Source organism: Jaculus jaculus, chromosome X, assembly GCF_020740685.1.
Source record: "Jaculus jaculus isolate mJacJac1 chromosome X, mJacJac1.mat.Y.cur, whole genome shotgun sequence".
Taxonomy (NCBI): Eukaryota; Metazoa; Chordata; class Mammalia; order Rodentia; family Dipodidae; genus Jaculus; species Jaculus jaculus.
The window spans coordinates 52,543,134-52,567,773 of NC_059125.1; the positions used below are offsets into that span (position 1 = coordinate 52,543,134).

General features: G+C 39.7%; 1 protein-coding gene across 3 annotated transcripts in view; it reads right to left on the minus strand.

The window, feature by feature from the left end:
* Positions 1 to 24,640, minus strand: part of Shroom4 (shroom family member 4) — a 235,121-nt gene that overhangs the window by 27,582 nt on the left and 182,899 nt on the right. For all 3 annotated transcript variants that reach the window (XM_045140084.1, XM_045140086.1, XM_045140085.1), the window contains 2 exons: positions 18,154 to 20,617; positions 9,932 to 9,993 (listed from right to left, as the gene is read on the minus strand). In XM_045140084.1, coding sequence (XP_044996019.1) covers positions 9,932 to 9,993; positions 18,154 to 20,617 — 2,526 coding nt within the window. The remainder of the gene's footprint in view (positions 1 to 9,931; positions 9,994 to 18,153; positions 20,618 to 24,640) is intronic.

Sequence of the window (24,640 nt, forward strand, 5' to 3'; positions counted from 1 at the left end):
AAGGAACCCTTATCTCTACTTGTGGTCAAGGTATCCATACATATACAAGTTACTGAGGTAGAAAGAAGGTGTTTCTTTGTCTGCAGGGTGCTGAAATACAAACTAGTGCTGGTGATTGAAGTGAAAAGAATGAAAAATTCCCAAGAAATTGATGATGCTGAACCAGATAATACAATACAAATGTAATGCAACAGTGATAGTGGTGTTGACATATGTGGAGATACACAAAGGTTCTCATAGATTTAAATACCAGGAGTGCTGGTTGATGGAGAAATCTAGCAAACCAAATTCTAGGCAGCAGTGTGATCAAACATGTCTAGAAAGAACTAGTCTGTCATTGACATAGGGATTTTTCCAAAAGCCTTTGAGCTCTATCTTCCTTGACCTAAATCAAATTAATGTAGTTTGCCACTTCTCCAGATTTTTTTTTATCAATTCAAACATTTTGATATGTACCAAAAGAATACCATGTGCATTCATGTACAGCTAGCTGAGTCCTTCCTGAATTTTTCTTTGCATATAGGTACAATTAGATTCAACGTGTGGTTTAGCGATAAATTTTCTAGGGGTTAATGTTAGGATAAGTACCCATTTCTGTGTCAGATTTAGTATTTGTATATCTGTAATTGTGAATGGAAATTCTATCCTACCCTATCAAGATGGAATAACAGATTAGTAATCTCTTGCAATGGTTATAAGTACCACTGGTATGGAAATCTTTAAAGAAATTAATTTTTCTTAGAGGGATGCTGGATCAGAGTATGTCAAGTATTGTATTCTTTCCACATATTTTCAGAACTGCCCTCTAGGGTAACTGAACTAATTTGTACTGCTTCCAGTATGGTTCCCATACAGCATTGTCAAAGAAAGGTTTTGTAATTTATAGTCATCATTTCTATTGTTGTTGATAATTTAATATGAAGATGGCATTGCCTTGAAGCAGCTTTTCATTTGTATTTATTTAATTGATGGGAAGATTGTACTTTTCTATGGAATGATTTTACTATCTTTACTTCCAAATGTGCACAGCCAGTTGTTTATTTTTCTTGCCCACTTACAAAATCAAATCTTCAAGCCCATTCTCCATACCTGTATCCATTGTTGATATATTTTGGACAGGCAACTGATATTGATGATGTTGATCACAGACATTTCCCCTCATTTTGAAGTTTATAGTTTCATTAAATTTTGTTGTACAAGAGTGTTTTTCTAGCTTTTCTAATACTTGTCTCCGATGAGACCTGCTATTTAATAGATACAAATTTCTCTTGTACTTATGACTGGAATAAATATGCTATTCCACTGGCATTTCTAGACACTATATGCTATGGACTAAGGAAGCTATGTGATATGGAAGTTGATTATTTTCCATGTTGATACTTCGGTGGTTAAGAGCACTTCCTGTGCAAGCATGAGGGTCTGGGCACGCTCAATAGATTATCAGAACCCACACAAACAGCTGGGTGTAGTCATGTGTATTTCTAACCCAAGCATGGTCTGTATCTTCCAAATCGCATGTTCCTAGAATCTCTTTCTACTTCACTATTTGACATTTTTTAAAGTAAGCCAATTAAAAACAATTATTTGTGTGTGTGTGTATGTATGAATGTGCATGCCATGGTGCATGTGTGGAGGTCAGAGGACAGTTTCGATGGTGCTCCACCTTGTTTGAGACAGGATCTCATGCCACTTTTCATCTGATTTTGTGGCTCTCTCTGGTTGCTGGGGCATTGAACCTGGGCTGGCAGACTTTGCAAGTAAGCACTTTTAATCATTGCGCCATTTTCCCAGCCCCTGTTTGACATTTTTTAATCCACTATCACATGTTTTTCATTACAGTCATGTTACAAGGGGCTTTAAAATCTGAGAGTTACAGTAAGTCCACTATCATTACTTTTGGTATTATGGCCCCCTTCTTACATACATATTTCACTATGACCCTGACAAGTTCTATAAAGTATTCCATGCTGCTTCTAATTGTAGCACACTGAATTTGTATATTAGCTCAGGCAAAACTGAATCATTATCTTATAAAGCCTTTCCAAAATGAAGCAGTATATAGATATATACTTATTTTTTACTTTATTTCTCCCATTAGAATAAGATTCCTTAAATAAGCTTTGTGGGCCTAACGTTAAATTACTACCCAATATTTAAACACACTTTATCACACTTGTGAAAAAATCCTTCATGCTTTTAAAGGTTACATTCTTATGTAATAAATATGCTCTTCTTCATATAATCAGATTCAACTTAGAATTATCCATTTCCTTCTATTCAGATGCAAATAGGAAGTACACCCTGTTAGGTCAGGATAGGCTCCCCAAATGGAGTCACTATGGTCAGCAGAATGGTGACAGAAGCATAGGAAAGTAGATTATCCACATTCCTCAAGAAACCACCCAGTCTTTATCCCCACCTTGCCTAACAATGCCAGAGGTCATGGTTTCCTGCCCCCTTATCTCCTAAGTTATATGGTCACTGTTCTGGTGTCACACCCTAGCTATTTTAAATGGTTAATGTAGTGATCTCCCCTGAAGGAACTTTTCTATTCAACTTAACAAACGAGTTCTTTTTCCTTTCTCACCTTCCCCCCAACTAAAGAATTCATATAAAGCCCACTACCTGAAAACTCAGGCTGGCTGTGCTCCTCTCTTGTGAGTCAGCCCTGGCAGCTCATGCTTTTCACGAATAATAGCTTTCATCTTTGCCTCAGAGTGGTTTGCATGGTCTTGGTCACTCCTAAACCTTCCATATCCCATACTTGACTCATGATGGAGCACGACAAAGGAAAGGAAGAGAGCACTTTAGCTGAGAGAAACTGGATATAAACCCTTGAATCTGGTGTCTGATGGCACCTAACCCTGGACACTTTGTGAGCCAGTTTATTCATCTGAATCCTAGGTCAATTAATTGTAACTATTTCATGGAGTCATTAGGAATAATAACTAATGTGATTAATGTAAGTGTATATAAGAGCTTGACATTTAATAAATAAGAAATGTCAGAATAAATGTGTGTGTGTGTGTGTGTGTGTGTGTGTGTGTGTGTGTGTGTGTATTTGGTTTTTTGAAGTAGGGTTTCACTCTAGCTCAGGCTGTCCTGGAATTAATTGTGTCTCAGGGTGGTCTCAAACTCACGGAAATTCTCCTAACTCCTGAGTGCTGGAATTAAAGGCATGTGCCACCATGCCCGGCATTTTTTTCTTTTTAACATTTTATTTATATATTTTCTTTATTTATTTGAGACAGAGAAAGGGAGTGAGAAAAAGATAGAGAGAGTGAGAATGGGCATGCCAGGGCCTCCAGCCACTGTGCACAAACTCCAGATGCATGTGCCACCATGTGTATCTGGCTTATGTGGGACCTGGAGAATCGAACCTGGGTCCTTAGGCTTTGCAGGCATACACCTTAACTGCTATGCCATATCTCCATTCCAGATATTATATATTTTTCTTGCTTGTAATAGTATAATGATAGCTTTCCTGAATTTTAGGTTCCTCACCAGTAAAACAGGAAAAATAAAGCTTCATCTTAAGATGTCGTTAGGATTAACTGTGGCTTAGTATATCAAAAATACTCTATACATTATAAAGTACAATAATGGAAAGAATAACAGCAGGCAACTTTAAGCACAGAAGACCAAGAGATAAACTCCATAAAAATGTATCATTACTTTAAAATACCTAGGATTACATATATCCCCCCCCCAATATATCCACTCTCAAGTTTTCCCTCTCACCAGTATAAAAATAAGCTTGCATTCTCTATGTGTTAACCAAATAACAGTGGAAAGAAACAACCACAAGTATAACTACCTACAATTGTCAGTTCTTTGTAGAGCTTCTAGTTAGTGTGGCTCAAGATTATACTTTGAGAGCTGGAGAGATGGATCAGCATTAAGACTGCTTTCTTCTTAAGTATGAAAGCCTCTCGGGCTGGAAACTGCACCAGAACTCAGGAAAAACAGTGAGCTTGGCCACACATCTGTAATCCCAGTCCATAGGGGACAGAGATCAGAGAATCTTTGTGGCTTGCTAAACAACAGCAGTTCTGGGTTGAGGAAAAGACCTCTCTCAAGGAGATACATAGGTTAAGTGATAAGCACAGCCAACATTCTCCTCTATCTCTGCATGCCTGTGTGTGCAATACACACATTTGCATAAACATGTGCATACATTTCACAACACCATCACACACACCACACTACACACACAAGCATGAAGACATTTTACTGCCCACATCCATCATTCAGGTTGTGATAGAAATGATACAATAATGCGAAAACACATGTGTATGATGGTGAGAAAAAGTGAGAGGAAATCCCATCAGTATGGTTCCTACCAAACATCATCTTCATCCCTGGATTAATCTCTCTTAGTGCTTTTGATCTTGTCTGAAATAATTTTTCTCTTTAAAATTAATTTTAGGGTCATGTGTATGTGTGTGTGTGCGTGCACGCAAGTGCATGTGCACATGACATATGGGAGAAAACATGCAATAACTGTCTTTCTCAGTCTTCCTTATTTTGCTTGCCTAGGCTCATTCTATAACTTATCTGTTGTGAATAGTGTTGCAATAGACATGGATGTGCAGGTATATCTCTTAGGCATGCTGACTTAGAATCCTTCACATATATACTTAGGTGTAGTATAGATTGATCATATGGTAGTTTTTTTTTTTTTTTTTCGAGGTAGGGTCTCACTCTAGCCCAGGCTGACCTGGAATTCACTATGTAGTCTCAGGCTGACCTTGAACTCACAGCGATCTTCCTACCTCTGGATGTTTATAACAGTAATACTCACCAAAGAAAGTGGAACCAACCCACATGTCTATTAATGGATAGATGGGTAGACAAAATGTGGTCTAATCATACAACCAAATATTATTTCACAATAAGGAGGAATAAAGTACTGAAACATGCTACCACTTGGATGAGCAGCTTAAACATTGTGCTCAATGAAAGAAGTCAGACTCAAAAGCTCACACTTGGGTGTGACTCCACTTAAATGAAATATATAGAAAAGACATGTCAACAAAGACAAAAAAAATAGATGAGTGATTGCTTAGGATTAATGGTGGGAATGACAGGTGACCACAAGTGGGCATGAAGGAACTTTGTAGAGTGACAGAATTGTTCTACAGCTGGTTTATGGTAGTGGGGTACATCATTGTGAGTTTATAAAAGTCTTCAAGTTATACACCTAAAACAGGTGAATTTATGTTGTGTAAAGCTATTTCATTTTTCTTTCTGAATTCTTCTTCATAAGCCATTATACTGTGTAATGTCTATGGTAGCCGCTGTTCTAAATTTGCTTTCTTGATGGTAATTTGTGATTCCAAACAGTCAAAGCCATTAATGGTCACCTCTTCTCTTCCATGATGGTGGTGCATTGGCAGATTTCTTCTTTTACCACCAGAGCTGCTTGGTAATTTAGCTTTCCATACTGTCTACTCTTTATATCACCCCCTGGCTGAGTATTGGCCAAGTGTCATCCAAAGTATCTGCTTGTATACCTCCCTAACTTCATCTATAACATATCTCAATTCTAATGTATTATCTTGTCCTCCAAACCAGTTCTCTTTACCAACTGCTCCATCTATGTCAGCAACACTCCCCAATCACTGGGACTCAGAGGTATTTTTGCTTAATCTCCTTTGTTCTAAACCTCCTAGCCCACAATTTTTCTCTTAAAGGTATCCTATATTTGTGAGGAAATAATCTGAAGTAACCATTCACAAGAGAAGCAATGCTAATATTAAATAAATACATGAAAAATGTTCAAACTGGAATCATTAAACATAGCAAATTAAAATGGTAATAGCTACCATCTATACCTATTACATGAGGGAAAGAAAAACATTTTCATGGCAACAAAATTGGGAGGAAAGTAGTATCCTGATATATTGCAAATGACAGTGTAAAATGCCTTCTGGGGAAAGCAGTTTAGTAAAATATATGAAGAGTCATAAGAATATTCATATTCTTTGAACTAGTAATCCTAACTCCAGATAACTGTTTTATGCAAAAAATAAAAATGACCTAGTTATCCAACAATTTATGAATGATTAAGCAAATTAGAGCACAATAAGCTGATAAAATATTATATAGCTATTAAAATTATAACCATTGAGGAAGCCTAAATAGTTACAGAAAAATTATTTATCAAGCAATGCTTAGTGTGTGTGGGAAGGAGGAATCAGGACACAAAACATAGTTACATAGTTATTATAACCATGCCAAAAATGATCTCCATGCCTAAAGATAAAGCTGATAAGGAAATGAAAACAATAAGGATATTAAGAGAGTAGAAATAAGGCTACTTTTTGTGTTTTTAATTTCCTGCAATTATTTTTAGGATAAATACTTTTTTTCTTCAAAAACATCACACTTATGTGTCCTCTCTCCTCCATTTCTACTGCTCCTCCATGACCTCTGCATCACAGCTCCATTGGTCTCCCTCAAACTCATGTACTTTGAAAATGCTGCCAAGTTGCTTATAGAGCCACATTTATTAAGTCACTTACATGACTGATAACTTTTTAAATTTTATTTTGACTGATACATAAAATCCTGAAAGTTACACCTGTTAAGGAGGCATAAAACAGGGTTGGTCTTTACAATGCATAATGTTTAAATCAGGTAAAATAATCTATCTCCTCAAACTTTTATCATTTATTTGTGGTGGGTACTCTTAAAAGCCTTTCTAGCTTTTGGAAATATACAGTTTATTACTGCTATCTGTAGTCACCATGTTGTGTTATCATACAACAGAGCTTCTCACCAATAGTAACTCAGTATCTATTGCTCATCAATGATTGCGATTTGCTCCCATGTTTGCAATTTTACCTAATTCTCAAGGATTCCATATCCTGGTCCAAGGTTTTATCAGTCACCTTTGTTCTCTACACTTGTTACTGAGGCTCCTCACTCTCCTAAGAACCATAGCTAGCATTGATGATGTTTTGTTTTGCTCTGAACAGTGTGTGTGTGTGTGTGTGTGTGTGTGTGTGTGTGTGTGTGTAAAAACTCATTTGGTCCTCATAACAACCATTTGATGTAGATGCTCTTATCTCATAAAGAAGACATAAATATAATGAGATGGAGCAGAGAGAGAGGTGTGGAGGAGGGGCTCTGAGAAAGGGGTGGAAGAGGGGCTAAGGAGGAGAGTAGGCAGGTACTTATTAAGGCCACATTGTTCACAAATAGAATAACTTGAATGGAATTCAAGCAGGACTAACTTGCAGGCCAGAACATAAGCAGTCGAATTGATTCCTTTAATACATCTTGCTTTGTCTCCTGTCTGTGCCTTCCCTCCTGCAGCTCCAAATACTCAGTTTTCTTATATACCAGAGAACTGCTAAAAAGCACAATTAATACTTATCATGTATTGACCCCTTACCACAGACCAAGAATTTCTTGTTTAAACCATGTGTTTGATGGGGTTTCATCTTCTGGCATCTTGTGTAAGGAAAAGCTTGCATGAAGTCTGGGCTCTTCCCTTTATCAGCTCTCAGATGTTGCATGGATAAGTTAGCCTCTCTGAATCTCAGATTTTTTTAAATGAGTTAGTAGTTCTCAAAGTGTGATCCCAGGACCAAATGCACCCACATCACTCAAGAAACCTGCTATCAATGCAGATTTTGAGCCTTACTGCATACCCACGGACTCAGACTTTCTGTAGGCGAGGCCCAACTCATTCCTATATTTCAACAAGTTCTCCAGATGTTTAACACTCAAGACTGGTATACCCTGGTCTAGTAGTTTGTACCTCCCAGAAATGTTGGGAGGTTAAACATAACGTAAGTTGTATAACTCATTTCATGGCAAATGATAATATGTTATCACTTCTGCATAATTTTGTCTGGGCTATTCTTCCCTACAGGGCAGATAGATACCATGCTTATAGCCACTTTTCCCATCCCACCAAGCAAAGGCAATACAACAAGGCTTTTAAAATGACTCCTCATTGACTTGTCAGTAGGAGAAGCATTTTTAGAGAACACTGTAGTGTAGAATAGTGTCTCTGAAGGCAGAATGCGTAGTCTAGTTAACTTACTAGCTGAGAAATTTTAGGCAAATACATGTATCTCTGTGTTCCTTTGTTTCTTCTGTCAGAGAGAGAGAGAGACAGAGAGAGAGAGGCCAATTATACCTACCCCACAACCTTATGGTGAAAATCAAGACTTCTAGAATGCTTTGAATGATGCCTAGAATAAAGAACTGAGTTGAAAAAGAGTTAGTAACTGGGGGGTGAGGCTTAGTGCTGGAGCACTTGCCTAGCATGCACAAGACTCTGGGTTGTTCCAGAAATGTTAGTTAGCATTATTGCTTTTGTGCCTTTTTACCCATTTAGTGGTGGACAGGTTTTGTTTCTTCCTTTGGCAAGTAAATAATAAATATCACTTGAGTAACTTCTCTGTTAGGCTCATAGAATAAGGCTATGCCCAAAGTATGATCTCCTTTTTTGAGGGTCTCAGCCTAACATATTAAACTGGATAGTATAACTAGACTGAAATGTTTTTCTAAAGGACATGACATAAATCATTACAGAGCCAGGGGATTAAAATGAGTCATAGAATCACCATCCATAGCCTAGACTCCTTAGACATAAATGTTGAGGGATCTGCTGAAGGCTTTAATTGTAGATTATAATTGAAGCAGGCATAATGGGAAAAATGTATGAACTTTGTAGTCAGACAGTCTGAAGCCTAGGACTATCATTTGTTGTCTGTGTGACCTCAGCTGAATTATATAACCTCTCTGGACCTGATCTATAAAACGGGCAGCAAAATGAGAGAATAAATGTGATTTTGAGTATAAAAAGGTCCAGTCCAATGACTGACAGTAGATGACTAATAAATATTTGTCTCTTCATCTTTCACACTACATAGTAAAACTAGTAAGTTCCCAAGATATTGGAGTCAAAGAAAAGCCAAAATACTTCCAGACTATACCATCAAATCACAGGACATAATACAGAACCCAGAAAGAATTCTGGACTCTTCCAGGACCAGCAGAACAAGCTTCTCACCCATATTCTTAGGGCCTCTACCTTGGAGGACAGAGGAACAACTAGGAACTTTCTCTTCTGTCTACTTCTTTATTCTGGAGTGTGAATTAAGACTCAATATATTTGAGGGGTCTCTTTTTATCATCTGGCCTGAGGGAAAAAAAATGGCTGAAATGTTCCATGAAAAAGCTCCAGCCCAGATGAAAGACAGTAACCTAGGAAAAGGTGATTTATATCTCTAAGTTATATAGGGCCATCAACCAATGGCACCTTACTTCTAGGAAACATTAATTTCAGGTGCCATGATCCCCACATTATAGGAGTAGATTCTCAACCCTGGGCAAAGTAGTCCTTTTCTTTTTATTCTAGGCCAACTCCTGCAAGAATTGTAACCTCTGGTTATTGTAATTCGTTCTAATGGGAAGTCTTAAGTACTCAGCAAGCCCAACTTATAGAATGTTGGCAGATCCTAAGAAACAGGTCCCTCTAACAAGCATGAGACAAAGACACAGCAGTAGCAGCAGGGCCATGTTCTTTCTTCTCCACTTGCTCCTATTGCCTATGGCCATTGGGAAGGCAGGCAGTTTATTCCTTCTTACTCGTTCCAATACATTCTGATCCTATATGTCTTTGGGTGTGCCTAGTCAGGGATACCTTATGCCTCTAAGACAGTATCACAACTTCCCACAACAATGCCAGACTACTGCCTATTCCAAGATATTCACACAATCAATTGGATCTGTACCCAGCAATTGGGAGGGCAGGGTGGTACACTAGATTATATCTATGGCACCAAGTCCTTGGTGTGGATACCAGACCAGTTTCCTCAAAGGAAATTAAGCAAACCAAAGATCATGGCAATTTCTATAGAAACCCCAGAGGCACAAAATCACCCCAACTCCCTGAGCAGTTGCTTACCTCCCTGACGGGCTAGTCTTCCTGTTTCCTGTTATTGGTTTCCATTTGTCCCCAGGAAATTCCTGCAAAGGAAAATTCTGGTAAGTTAGGGGGTTCTGAACAGCCAGGTAGTTAGACCGTTTCAAAAATATCAGTCAGGAGCCTGTTCCTGGCCAGGATCTCTGTCTATACCATGTCCCCTTCCAGAAAGGCTACAGAAATGTATACCTTGACGGCTGCCTTTCTGCTGGGGAAGGGGCTACTGAGCTACTGTACCATAGACACCTAGAAAGCACTTAGGGACCTGGACACCATAGGCAAGAATCACTGAATTTCCCTCTTGCTCTGTTACCCTCCTGAACCATGGCAAAAACCAGTTTAGCATGTTTGCTGTTTGTTCTGCCTCTTTCCTGCATTGAGGGATGAAGGGCTTTTTGTTTGTTTTATGGAATGAACCTGCTCATTCCCTTTACTTCTACTAATACAGAAAACATCTTCTTTGAAGCCTTGGACTCAAGGGGGCTTTGAGGGCAGAGTTTCCTACTGAAGCAACCTTCTTTCAGAGTGAGCAGAGGGCAGACATGCCAGCTACCTTCAGTCGCTCTTCCTCCTCTGCCCTTATCTGTTGGCAAGGGCTGAGGTGGGTTCATGTCTAAAGGACCAAGTACAAGACTGCATTATTTTTTATACTATGGGAGGAGAATCTCCAACCTGGGCATGTTTTCTTTAATCATCATGCCCAAACAGCTCTTTACTCCAAGACATATGTGACATTTGTAAAAAATTTTCTACCTTATTTTTCAAGTCTACTACAGGATGCATATTTGCTTTGCAGATTCTTCACCCTCTACCTAGAGGTGTATTCAGCACCCTCTACCTAGAGGCTCAGAGCTTAGCCTGTGGGGATGCAGTGTTTCCTAAGCCTCACTGATCTTCCAGATGCTTTCTTTCTCTGGCACGATTATCACTAGGGCCCTTCTAAGCTTTCTTTTTTTTTAATTTTTTTCACCTTTGCTCCAGCAAGCCTCCCCTTTGAGGTAAGATATCTGCTGAAGCAGAATGAAGCATGCCTTTGGTGTCAATCATACTGGCTAAAACATTTATGAACTGTATTATTTAAGGGGCATTTTGTCACCTCCCTGAACCTCAGTTTGCTTTTTGTCAAATAATGATGTCAGGGTGATCAAATGAGCTATGAGAAAGGAATACTTGGCACAGTGCTTGGCATGTAGAATGCTCTGCAGTCCCAGCACTTGGGAGGCTGAAGCAAGAAGATTCCTTGAGCTCAGGAACTTGAGATCATCCTAGGCAAGACTCTGTCTCAAATAAATAATTATACAAGAAGATTCCGGATATTTGTAGCCTTGAAAAAGGTGAGACATATGCCCTGACTCCATCTTTCACAAAACCAGAGTGCAGCCTCTACTTGTTTCTGGGACGTCTGAGCATCTCTAATAATTTGTATTTTATACTGTCTCTTAACCCTAGAGAGATCTTCTTGCCAACAAAGGCCCCATAACTTGTTCAGCTACAGTGTCAGGATTTTCTTTCCATACGATAATGTTCAGAAAACAGCAGTAATCAAACCTAATAAAACCCTTTACTCACTCATATCTGCCTTCCCAAATTCCCAGTTCCACCTTGCTTCCATCCTCCAGCCACACAGGATACTATAAATTGCCTGCCTGTCTTCGAACCCAAGAGGCAATAATTCCAAGAACAGGTAGCAGGTGAGGATTGTGGTGGAACTTGCTGCCTGCCTGGTGGAAGTGGTACTGCTAGAAGATTTCTTGCCTACCACATAAGAGAGCCTGAGCTTTGCACTCACTTATGGAGAGGTAGTATAGCACACTACAGAGCAAGGTCTCTACAGTTAGAGGTGAGGCACAGCTTCAAACCCCATAGCAGCCCTTCACTGTGTGGTGTCAACTTCTTTTCATCTTAGTTTCTCCAGCTATACAGTAGTGTATTCACAAACAGAGTATTTATTTCTTGATCACTGGAAGACTCAAATGGTTGATACATCTAAAGCACCCAGAAATATACCCTATGCCCAGTGGACACCCATATGCCAATTGTTTTGATGTTCAAATGCTAGCTTAGCCAATTGTGAAATGTGTGACCTTTCTGAGACTTAGGTTCCTAATTTGTAAAGTTGCCTCATGCAAGTGTTAAGTGAAATGATGTGGTAACCTATGCAAAATTAATTTGCATGAAGTGTGTAGGATATGTGTGCTGATTTTAATTCTCTGAATATCATTGAGCAGAATCCAGTTAGTTCTCCACCCTTGTCCTTACAGAAAGACCAGGATTTGCTGACTAGCTGCCACAGTTCTGAAAAGTACTATGCAGGCTGATGAGGGAGAAAAACCATCAAAGGCTTAACCAGCAATGGACTATACAACTGGCCAGCCAAGCAAAATGTACACAGTGATATAGTGGTGGCATGTCTGTTATGGGGGTAACCAAATGTTCTTTGATTGGATTTGAGGCCTACTCTATGGAAGGGAATTCATGTATGGTACTGAAAACCTAGTCAAAAGCCTATGGTTGGGGTGGTGGTTTGATTCAGGTGTCCCCCATAAACTTAAGTGTTCTGAATGCTAGGTTCCTATCTGATGGAGATTTGAGAATTAATGCCTCCTGGAGGCAGTGTGTTGTTGGGGGTGGGCTTATGGGTGTTATAGCCAGTGTTCCCTTGCCAGAGTTTGGCACACTCTCCAGTTGGTGTGGTCCATCTGTTGTTGGCCAGGAGGTTGATGTCCACCCTCTGCTCATTCCATCATTTTCCCCTGCTAGCATGGAGCTTCCCCTTCAGTCTGTAAGCCAAACTAAATCTCTTTTCTCCACAAGCTTCTCTTGGTTGGGTGATTTCTTCCAGCAATGTGAACCTGATTGCAACAGTTGGGAAGATCATAGGCCATAGAGGGGAAGCTAATTACTGTTGTCTGGCTAGAGAGTATACTGTATACATCAAATCTCTCTCAAAATATTTATGTTTATGACCATATATTAGTGCTGCTCTCACTTTTGGTCAAAGAAGCTTCTTTTTGCAGATGGTGATGGGATATGCTGGGAAGACTCAAAACTTGTTAAAGTGCTGAGAAGAGATAGTTGAATGGTCAGTATTAAATGAGACATCTCTATCACAAGGCTCAGGGAACATTGTGGAAGAGGTGGCAGAAAGAATGTAACAGCCAAATGATGGGAAGGAGAGCTCTGAAATGCTGTCTTCTGGACATGAAGTGAATGCTGCATTTATAAACCCACAATGTCTGCCATCACTTGTATAAGACCTGCATAATACTGGTCCCATCAACATGTCATCATTGATAATGGAAGGCAAAAATGACATCAAATAGCAGAGGGACTAGTTGGAAAGAAGAAGGGGTTCAGTGGTAAGAAGGGTTCAGAGGAAGGAGGAAAAGAAAGTAATGGGATTAAGATGAAAATACATTATGTTTATGGATGAAAACTGTCAATAAAAAGTTAAAATTAAAAAAAAACAAAGCAGAATATCAGCTCTATTTCATATAGCCATAACCACAACTACCTTCTTTAGTCATGAGAGAGAGTGTCTGAATATACGCTGTAAGTATTCCCCAGATTTTGCAGAGTTGGGGCTAGAGGGTTCAGCTGGCAAGGGTAGGAATGAGCACACCGTGGCTCTGAGGCAGCCTCTCACATATCAGAAAGCCTAGTATCAAACAGACTGGCTTAGCCAGTCTAACAGGCATTAGGAATCCATTATGACACTCCCTTCAAATACAAAAGGGATGGCTTAAGCACAGGCTTACCTGTATCGCTACTGCCAACTATTGCTACCTGCAATTACACCTCATTCCCTTACAGGGATGCTAATTCTAGGATGACATTTTTCTAGCCATCATAGCTCTTCTTCTTCTTCTTCATCATCATCTCCTTTCCCTATTATCTACTTGTGAGTACTTATATTAGCCAAGATTTCTTAAGATAAGCTCACATTTTCCTTTATCTTAAAAATATATTAAATATAAGATGATTACTGTTTGATAGTCATTATTTTAAAGGCCTTGCACAGGTTACATCATATAATCCTCAAAATCAACTTATGAAGCAGCTGCTGTTTCTACTCTCATTTTTAATTACTTTAATATTACTTAAAAGTGAGAGAGAATGAGAGAGAGAGAGAGAGAGAGAGAGAGAGAGAGAGAGAGAGAGAGAGAGAGAGAGAGAAAGTATGGACACATGGACACACCAGGGCCTTTTTTTGATGTTGCAAATGAACTCCAGATGCTTGCGTCACTTTGTGAATCTGGCTTTATGTTAAGTACTAGGGAAACAAACCCAGGCCAGGCAGGCTGTGCAAACAAGCAATTTTTGTGTTTTTTTTTTTTTTTTCGAGGTAGGGTCTCACTCTGGCTCAGGCTAACCTGGAATTCATTTGTAGTCTCAAGGTGGACTCAAACTCACAGAGATCTTCCTACCTCTGCCTCACAAGTGCTGGGATTAAAGACGTGTGCCATCATGTCCAGTGCAAACAAGCACTTTTAACTGCTGATCAATCTCCTTAGATCTACTCTCATTTTTAGATGGAGAAAAATAGGATCCCAGGCAGTCTTGCTCCAGCTCCAAAAACCTTTAACCATTATTTTGTATTTCTTATTCTCTTTTTAAAGCATTGAGTATATTTTTAAACATATCAAAAACTTCTTACCAGACCAGAGATACAGAGGCTCCTAAGAGCTTACCACTGAAGTAGACTTAAAACTCACCCACCATGGCTCAGGGAATTTTGCATAAGAGGGGGCAGAAAGACTGTAAGAGCTAAAGGTTGAGACATCATGCCCAGAGGCACTCCCCCCACCAAAAAAAACTGACTGCTGCACCCACAACACACAAACCACAATCCTATAGGGAATACCTGCAACCCCACTGAGGAGGGTCCCCAGTAGAATAGGGGCAGGAATGAAGGAAAAGAGGATACCTACACATGATGAATCTGTACAAAGTATGTTGTTACTACTACTACTACTACTAATATTAATAATAAAAGAAAAAGTTGAAAGCAGTTTATAGTGCGATCCCATATGCATACCACCTAGATCCTACAATTAACATTTTGCTATATTTATCTCATCATATATTTACTTCTCTACTCATTAACAATTTCATCTTAAATTCTTGGATGTACATCAAAGTAAGTTCCAACAATTTTATCTACATTAACATGAAAACTTAAATGAATTGAAATAAGTCCTTGAAAGACACAAACTACCAAAGTTCACTCAAGAAGAAATAAGACAATGTAAATGACCATGTATCAGTTAAGGAAGTTCAATTTGTAGCTAATATTTCCAAGAAAATTTCAGACCCAAATGACTTTAATGATGAATATGAGATGCTTAAGGAAGAACTAATACCAATACTATACAAACTGTTTCTGAAAATATAACAGGAGGGAAGGTATTCCAATTCATTCTTTAATGTCAGCATTACCTAGACACCAACTGCAAAGATTTTACAATAAACTACAGACTAAAATCCCTGATAAATATAGATGAAACACTCCTAAATAGTAATAAATCAAACCTAGGAACATATAGAAAGGGTATTATATCATGGCCAGGAGGGAGTTATCCTGGTAATGATATGCTGTTGATTAGAACTAATCAATTTTATTCACTATATAATTAAACAAAAGAAAAACTATATGGCAATCTTAATAGATACAGAAAAGGCATTTGAAAAAAAATCCAAAAAGGACTCCTAATGAAAATTCTCTGGAACTAAGATTGAAAAAGTAGTTTCTCAACCTGAAAAAGGACAACTATAAAACAACAACTCTATGACAATTAATGTTCATGGTGAAAGATTTAAAACAAAGCACAAATGTTTGTTCTCATCATGTCTTCTGAACACTGTATTGGAGATCCTAACCACTACTGCAAAGCCCCCTTCCCCAGGAAAGTACATACCTAGAATAAAGTAAGTTTTCAGCCATACTACCCTGAACATGCCTGACCTTGCCAGAGTATAAATAAAGGTGAAATTCCTTCTTTTTCTTTTTTAAAAAAAATTACTTTTTATTTTCCAAGGTAGGGTTTGACTCCAGCCCAGTCTGACCTGGACCTCACTCAGTAGTCCCAGACTGGCATCAAACTCACAGCAATCCTCCTACTTCTGCCTCCCTAGTGCTGGGATTAAAGACATGCGCCACTATACCTACTTAAGTTTTTTTTTTTTTTTTTTACAAGTTGATGCGAATGCCTATGTACAAAATCTTCTGTAAGCTACCAAAAAGCTACTAGACTTAATCAGTGTGTTTGGCAAGAGTGTAGAACACATGGCTAATATACAAAGTTCAATTCCATTTCTATGTTGAAGTAACAGAATTTGACCTTGACACTATGAAAACAATGTTATTTACAATACCATCAAAACCATGACTTCTTAGGGATATGTATACCAAAATATATGGAAGATTTGTATGCTCAAACTATAATTTGTATACGTCAGTATATGTCAAGAGCACTTCAACATTCAAATACCGTTCTTATAACTTGTTAAAGCAAAAATTGCTTCTTGTGACATGAACAAATATTAAGTATACATTTGTTGGGTTGATATGCTCATGTAAATCTAACCCCTATCATGATACTGAGTATGCTTTCATGCCCTTTGGCTGTTAAACTCTGTGCCATTCCATGCTGGTAAACACTGTCCTGCATGTTTTGTTTTGTTTTGTTTTTCCAACAGAAGAGCCATTTTATACATTCACCTTTTGATGAACATCTAGACTGGTTCCATTTCTTAGCTATTGTGTGTAGTGTAGCAATAAACATGGATGTGTAAGTATCTCTGTGGTAGGACTTTTAGATATTACACAGAATAGAATTTTATTCAGCTATAAAGAAAAAAATGAGATCATGACATTTGCAGGAAAATGGATGGAAATGGAAATTATTATGATAAGCAAAATAATTCAGACTCACAAAGGTGAATACTTCATGTTCTAATGTTTTATGTTATATATGGATCCTAGTGATCTCTCATATTCTCTCTTTCTCTGTCTCTTTCTCATCATAAGCCAAGAAAAGGTACCATGAGAGGGAAATAAGAGATATTAAGGTATGAGGAAAAAAGAGAGGTATGAAGAAAAAAGAGAGGGTATCATAATACATGTGACATTAAAGCAGAAAGGGGGCTGTTAGGGGAAGGAAAGGGACCAGTGGGAAGGGAGTAAGGGGATGGGAGAGAGAGTGAGGAAGAACAAGAAGAACAAAGTATGTATAAAAATGCCATTACTTTGTATGCTAATTTTAAAGACTAATTAAAAAATTAAAAAGATTACTTCTAAATGAAAAAGAGATATTTTAGAACATGTTATAAAAGGAATTTAGGAATTTTGGAGTGTCTACTCTTTGGTATAAGACTTAATTACACTTCCAAAGTTCCTTTTATTAAAGATTATAGATTGAGGGGGTTCAAACACAAAGCCATCTCAGAAGTATTTGTCTGTGAAATAGCGAAATAGCACTTCAGTATGAGAATTAACATTTGATTTGTCTGCAAGAGCCCAAAGCTATCACTAGAGAGGCCATGGCAGTAAGTAGGCAAGGGCATATGGGAGCCTCCCAAAAGTACCCTGAGGGATGGCAGGATATTGTGTTTAGGGAGGTAGGTTATGAATAGGGTAGAACAGCAGCCAGTTTAAGTCTCCAACAGAAACAGGCTAGAGAATAGGGAAAACAGCTGTCTTTGAAAAAATGAAACTATAAGTATAGTCTCTATAAGCAAAGTCTGCTATTTGTAAATTCTAAAGCTCCAAATGTTTTTTTTTAAGTAGTAAATACAAAGCAATAAGTGCTGTTTCAAACCATGCACTGACAGACAATTTTATTTTATTTTAAATATGAGGTAATAATACTTTTCTTAGTGCTGCCTATTTTATGAGATGAACATATTTCCCTTTAAAAATCATATAACTTAAAATTATAATTGGTTGCATGACTTGTTTAAGGTCACTAATACCAATTTTACACTCAGGAAACAAATTCCATTTCTGTTTATTTATGGGAGCAAACATTACTTTTCTTGAACTCTCAAGTTGCACAGGTATATTACAATCTTGGTGGAGGAGTCTAAAGAAAGGGCTACAAATTTTAAAGGAATTATAGTTATTATAATCTCAGATGATTTACCTAGCCTCCTTCTCACAAAGAGACTAATAAAGCTCACCCACCCAAGAACCAAGTCCTCACCTGTACTGCTGGCTTCCTGGGTTTCCAAGCATTGCTAGGTGCCAAGCTGCTGTCTTCCAGGACACTGCGCTGAGGATTATGATAGCAAGCTGTGCACTGGATGCACTGGTGATGGTGGCACCTGCAGTTGTAGCAGTTTGGCATCATATTTCTCTTTAGCAAGGCAGGGCAAATTTCTCCAGAACAATAAATGCAAGAGTCGTGGACTATAGCTCCCTGAGCACTGCAGGAGTAAGAGCAGGTCCTGTGGTAATCAAAATCACCACAATGTAGTGGTTTACAACACAAAGAATTTTCTAGGCCTTTGCTAGCAAAACATTCTGAGTAAGTGGGAGTTTCTGACCGAAGGGATGACATGGAATGATATGATTGGTCTGTAACAAGATATGATTGGTCCAGGGGATGGTGTCTTAATTCCCTATAGCTAGAACTCATTGACTGGAAGTTTTGGTCTATAGCTTTTGGTCTTTGGGTAAAAGTCTTATTGCTATGAGTGGTTAAACCTGGTAAATGAGATGTAGACAAGGATTTGCTACTCTCCTCAAAGAACTTTCTTCTGTCTGCAAAGGGCAAGAGGATGGCTTCCTCCCCACCTTGGGCAGTAGAAGCCTTCAATTCTTTGTTGTCATCTGGGCTGGAAGGGCCTTCCATAGATAGTGTCATATTTGGCTGAGAGTTATGCTCTGGCGACCATCTCCAATGAGTTCCACAGACTCCATGGTGAATATTTGCCTCAAAGTCTGAGGGGGCTGGGTCAGATGCTTTCCACCAAGTGTTCAGGCCCAAGGAGGACTGACCAGGCCTCTGGCCAGGGCTCATTCGTCCCTCTAAGCCTACCCTAGATTTTGGGCTCTCAGGGGCTTGGCTAAGACATTCTGAAGACCTAGCCCTAAGGAGCATACTTTCTTTGAAGTGCTTGTCTCTGCGGCTATGCAGATTTTTATATGAAGACACAAGAGATGGGTTAGAGGCAGGGAGTGGAGGACTTTCTGGAGGCTCCTGGGTCTCTTCCACTGGTTCCTTAGTGTCACAAAGTTGTGACAAAGGACCCTTACTCTTCTGAAGCTGGGCTTTCCTCCTCTGAATTTCATTACGCAGATTGGTAGCAAACCGCTCGCTCTTCCGCCGGTTTTGGATGGAGCGGCCCCGAGGGCCTCCACTTTTCCTACCACCCATCCGACCACATTCCTTGGGCTCATTGTTACCTTCAGAAGTTGTCTTTGTACCACATGCTATGTTTGTGGTTGAAGAACAGTCTCTGGTTTGTTGAATGAGGGAGCCAGAGGCTGAAGCCTGCTGGCTAGCCAATTCATTGCCTTCTCTATTTGTTCTGCTTGGGCTCAGGAAAGTTTGTTCTATAGGGTGTCCATCAGTCTTTTTGTGTGCAGAATTGCTTTGGCTCTGGTGCCCTGAACCCAAAGGCATATCATCCATTGGTGTGTTCTTCCTTTCTTTGCTGGGATGGTCCTGGGTGCCTCCAGGGGCAAGATGTGGACTTTTCTTCCCTTTGAGGTGTAAAGGGGACAACGTCCATTGGTGTCCATCCTGCACAATTGGTACCTCTATCCCTTTGCTGCTCTTAGGATCCAAGTGCACTTGCTGTAGGTGGGATGCCAGCAGCTGTTCAGGAGCACTATGACGATGTTCTATGGGTCTTGGGAAGTGTGGAGGGCTGCCAAAGGATGAAGTCTTAGCCAGGTCTGTAGAAGCCTCCATAAGTGGGCTGAACTCTCTGCTGGATGCTTTTTCATGGGCTTTTGAAGAGCTGGAGGCTTTGGAGGAGGTTTCTATCAGAAGATTCTCAGAGTCCTGGTGGCTGGATTCAGGAGGCTGGTTGAGCTCACAGTTCTGATGGTTTTCATCTTTCAGTTGGTCTTGCCCACTGAGGCAGCAGAACCGGTTAGGGTTCCTTGGTGGTATCGATGTCTCCAAGCCTGTTTTTTCTTTCTGTTGTATGGGTTCCATAGGCTCAGAAGCCTGGAGCTGCTCTCCATTGAGGAGTTGGGCTCTTGAGGCTTGAAGGCTGTCTCGCCTCACTGGAGGTTGTGGTGGGCCCCTGACCATCATGGCAGGCCCTGAGTGATGGTCCTCCTGTTGGCAAGGTGATGTCTGGGAGGTAGGGGTTAGATGGCCCCCACTGATGTGTTGGCTATTTCCTGAGGTCTCAGACACATTAGGTCGACCATTGATGGCTTTAGTTGGCCCCTGGCTTGGTGTAACACAGTCTGCTGAAGGTGGCTCCTCTGGCCTGAGAGAAAGGGCACAGTCAGAGGCATTTGAGCTAGCTGAGAAGGAGCTGTAGGCTGAGTCACGCTGGTTAGGGTACATGTTCTGGTCAATGGGCAAGAGGTGGCCCTCATAGGTGACTTGGCTTTGTTGCTCAAGGCTCTCCATGCTGCCAATGGAACTGCTTTTCTCAGTGCTGCAGTGCCGAGAGATGGGACACCACTGTACACACACGTCACTGTAAGACACAGGGCATACTCATTAGGTAGCCAAGCAATCAGACCCCTTTTCCACATTAGTCATTCCTGCCAGGGTAAAAGGCAGGAAAGCCCAGTGCAATACATGTCCCAAGTGCAAGGGCAATGGGGCAAAAGAGGAAAAAAGAGAAATAGGTAAGGAAATTGATACTGGGACACCAAAGGTACATGAGAATATAGGTAACAAGATGAGAATCAGAACAAGGATGAACAAACATTGCAAAGAATAGGAGAGTGCCATGGATTTATGAACTATGTTTCTGCTAATATCAAGCCTGAAATTGCTTTTGAGCTGTCCCTATGTCAGTATTAGAGGTGATACCTATAGCATGGATGCAATTTTAGCCAGTCCATTTCATGAACAGGGATTCTTAAACCTGAATGTACATCACAAAAACATGGAGGGTTTGTTATACTATCTTAGACTTTCAGGTCTAGCTACATCCTGAAAATTCATACAACTAGCGATTTCCCAGGTGCTACTTGGGCTTCTGGTCCAGAGATCATACCTTTGAAAGCTACTGGTGTCAATAAAGCAAGCTCTATAAAGGGAAGTGACTTTGAGAAGGTAATTTTTACAAGCTCTAACTAGTGGCATATTCAGGGTTGTGATTTCAGCGTTGCTTTATACTATTTCTATTCTATTTGTGGAGTTAGGGAGGAAACAGAGGCCTGGTACATATTAGCCAAAAGCTCTACTTCTAGGCTATATCTCTAGATAATTCTATTTTTTTCTAAATAATTGTGATCCTAGGTATTTACTGAGAACGTACAATTTGTCAGACACTTTGAAATCTTTTATTTTAAGCCAAGGTGGGGAGATTATTACCCTCACTTAATAACTGAGAATACTGACAATTAGACAGGCAAATCAAACTGACTAGTTTATCGTAGTTCACCTCTGCTAAAGAAGCTGAACTGCAATTGGAACCCAGGTCACTGTGTGGTAGTTTGAATAGATGGCCCCCAATATATTCAGTGTTTTGTTAGTTTGTACTTTGGATCTGCAGCCACCTGTCTGAAGGAGGTGTCACTGGGATAATCTTAAGGTTTGGTGGTGGGTTTAAAATTCCAATCTAAAGATATACAAAGTGCCTCGTTTCACCTAGGAGATCCTGAAGTGTGCTGTGTGGGTTTTGGCTTGTGGCTCCTCTCTCTCTTTCTTTCTCTCTCTCTCTCTCTCCTTGGACCTATGAAAGTGGACCAACTTCTTCTGCCATTATGGGACTTCCCCTGGATCTGAAAGCTTCAATAAATATCCCTTCCTCCATAACTGTACCTGGTCTGGAAGTTAATCTCAGTGAACCTAAAGTTGTCCACTACAGAAATTGGTACCACAAGCAGGGTGAGATGAACCTGAACATTTGGATATTGGTCTTTTAGAACTTTTGTTTTGGAGGATGGTCATGGACTTGGTATTTACAACTAAATACACCTTCTGGAGTGGTAAGCCAAGTATCATAGACTATTCTGATGGGACTTTGAGAATGCTAAGTGCAGACAGTATTGAACTTCAAGGCTTGGCTTATGAGCTTTCTAAGGGGAAGGAAAAACTACAGGGGACTTTGTTGAAAGTGGGCTACTGACCTAAGGGCTGGCTGCATTCTGCGGCCCAGGCACAGATTGTTTGATTAAGGTTAAATTTGTAATGGGCTCATGTGCTTGGCTGAAAAATATTAGACTGAGAGATTTAAGATTTTAAGTTTGAGAACTTCAAGCAAGTTAAAATTACAGGAACTAAGACTGGTTTTAGGTTACTAAAGCTGCTATTATCAACACATTAGCAATCTTAAGGAATATCACCCAACTACTTTACAGTAAAATAATAAACAGGATGTCTGAGGAAAGACTATAATAGAAATGCAAACTCTTTTGGGAAAGAGTTAAGTGGAAAAGAAATCTGCTTTTCAAGGTTACAATTTATTTTGTCCCTGAATTAAGAATATGGCTGTGTCCTACACACATGGTATTAGTTTTGGGAAAAAAATACATGGAGTGAGTCAAAATGTACACACACAGCTCCAGGAGCCACTGCTGATATGCAGAATAAGATAGGGCATGATAACTCTGGTAGACTGAAAGAGCCTTTGAGAGAAGGACCGTGGTTTACATGGAGGTCTAAAGATGTTTTGGATATACCAAGACTGTACAAGGGCTACCATGGAGGCTGTTAGCTAGGGATGGAAGTTCTCCCTGGATACAGCTAGAGGGGTGGCATTGGAAAATCCGGAGACTGACAGTCACTGGACTTAAACTACAGAAGTTTGATGTTTGCTTGATGTGGTTGAGTTTACTTTATTCTACTTGCTCTTTGCTATGCCTTAAAGCAGTTGAAAATTTAACTCTGTGCCTTTGTATGCTGAAAGTATATAACTTGTTTGATTTTACAGTACTTGCAGCTAAGAGACAATCTTAAATCTCAGATGAGACTTGGGACTTTGTTACTATCTTAAGTTGGTAAAGATTTTGGGGACCTTTGAAATTGGACTGAACACAATTTACAATATATTATGGTTTTGAATCTATTGGGGGCCAGGGGGAAAATGTGGTAGTTTAAATAGATTGCCCTCGATATATTCTTTTTTTTTTTTTTAAGTTTATAGTTTGTAGTTTGGATCTGCAGCCAACTGGCTGGAGGCAGTGTCACTGGGATAATCTTAAAGTGTGGTGGTGGGTTTAAAATTCCAATCTGAAGATATGCAAAGTGCCTTGTTCTACCTGTGAGTTCCTAAAGTGTGCTATATGGCTTTTGGCTTAGGGCTTCTCTCTCTCTGCCTGATCCTTTAAGAGGGGGCCAACTACTTCTGCTATTATGGAACTTCTCCTGAGTCTTTAAGCTTCAATAAATATCCCTTCCTCCATAACTCTGCCTCTTCTGAAAGTTCTTCTCAGCAAACATAAAGCTGTTCACTACACTCTGTGTCCAATATTTTGGTTCTTTTTAAAAAAATCTATTTATGTATTTGCAAGTGGAGAGAGATAGAGAGACAAAGATAATGGGCACACCAGGGCCTCCAGATGTTAGAAATGAACTCCAGATGCATGTGTCACTGTGTGCACCTGGGTTTATGTGGGTTCTGAGAGCTGAACCCAAGTTGTTAGGCTTTGCAGGTAAGTACCTTAACTGCTGAGCCATCTCTCCAGCCCTTAGTTCCTTTTTGATACCATCTTTTAAATGGGACAATAGTAATATGTAAAGCCAGAAGGTTGCTGTGTAGATGATATCAGATAATAAATACAAAACCCTTGTCAGAGCACGGGCAGCTGGTAAGGGTTCATTACATGTAGTAGCTCCTCTCTTGTTGCAATTATTCTCTATGTCCTCTCTACTAATAGGACTAATGCTACAGTTGTCTTTGCTCCTCCAAAGGTAGATAATTTCTCTCAGAAAGCCTATAGCCCAGCTATAACCACAGCTGAGCTAAGACAGCATCTCATAAGACCCTCAGACTAGCTCCCTTTTATTATTGTTCAGTACATGGTCCTTTAGTCATCGTACTCACTTTTGCTCCGGGATAGGAATACATTAGTTTCTTGTTGGCAAGGAACCTGTTGCTCACCCCACCACCCTTCCTGCTGAACAAACTCACACTCAAATGCAAGCCAAGCCCCAAATGTATTTCTGTATGTTCTTCTATAATAAGACTGCTACTGCCCCAAATTCTTGACTTCCAATGCCAAATAAATTCACCAAGTTGGGACAAATGTGAGTTTCCCTTGCCTTTCCTAAACTTCCATAACAGAAAGCCCTTCTTGGATGGAAGATTTAATATTGAAGGGAAAAGGCAGAAAGCACTTTGCCTGGCTCTTAGTTGGCTATAAAGTGGGCTTTCCTTGAATAAGTGTTTCAACAATAAGAGGTAACACCAAGGTCCCTGGATTGAGGTAGAACAGTGACTCAGAGAGGTCGCTATTTTGGAGGCTTTTGCTCTGTGATGAAAACGGGAGCATGCTCCTAGTGAGTGACTAGATAGAAAAGAGTTCCAGAAAAGAATCCTGGGTTT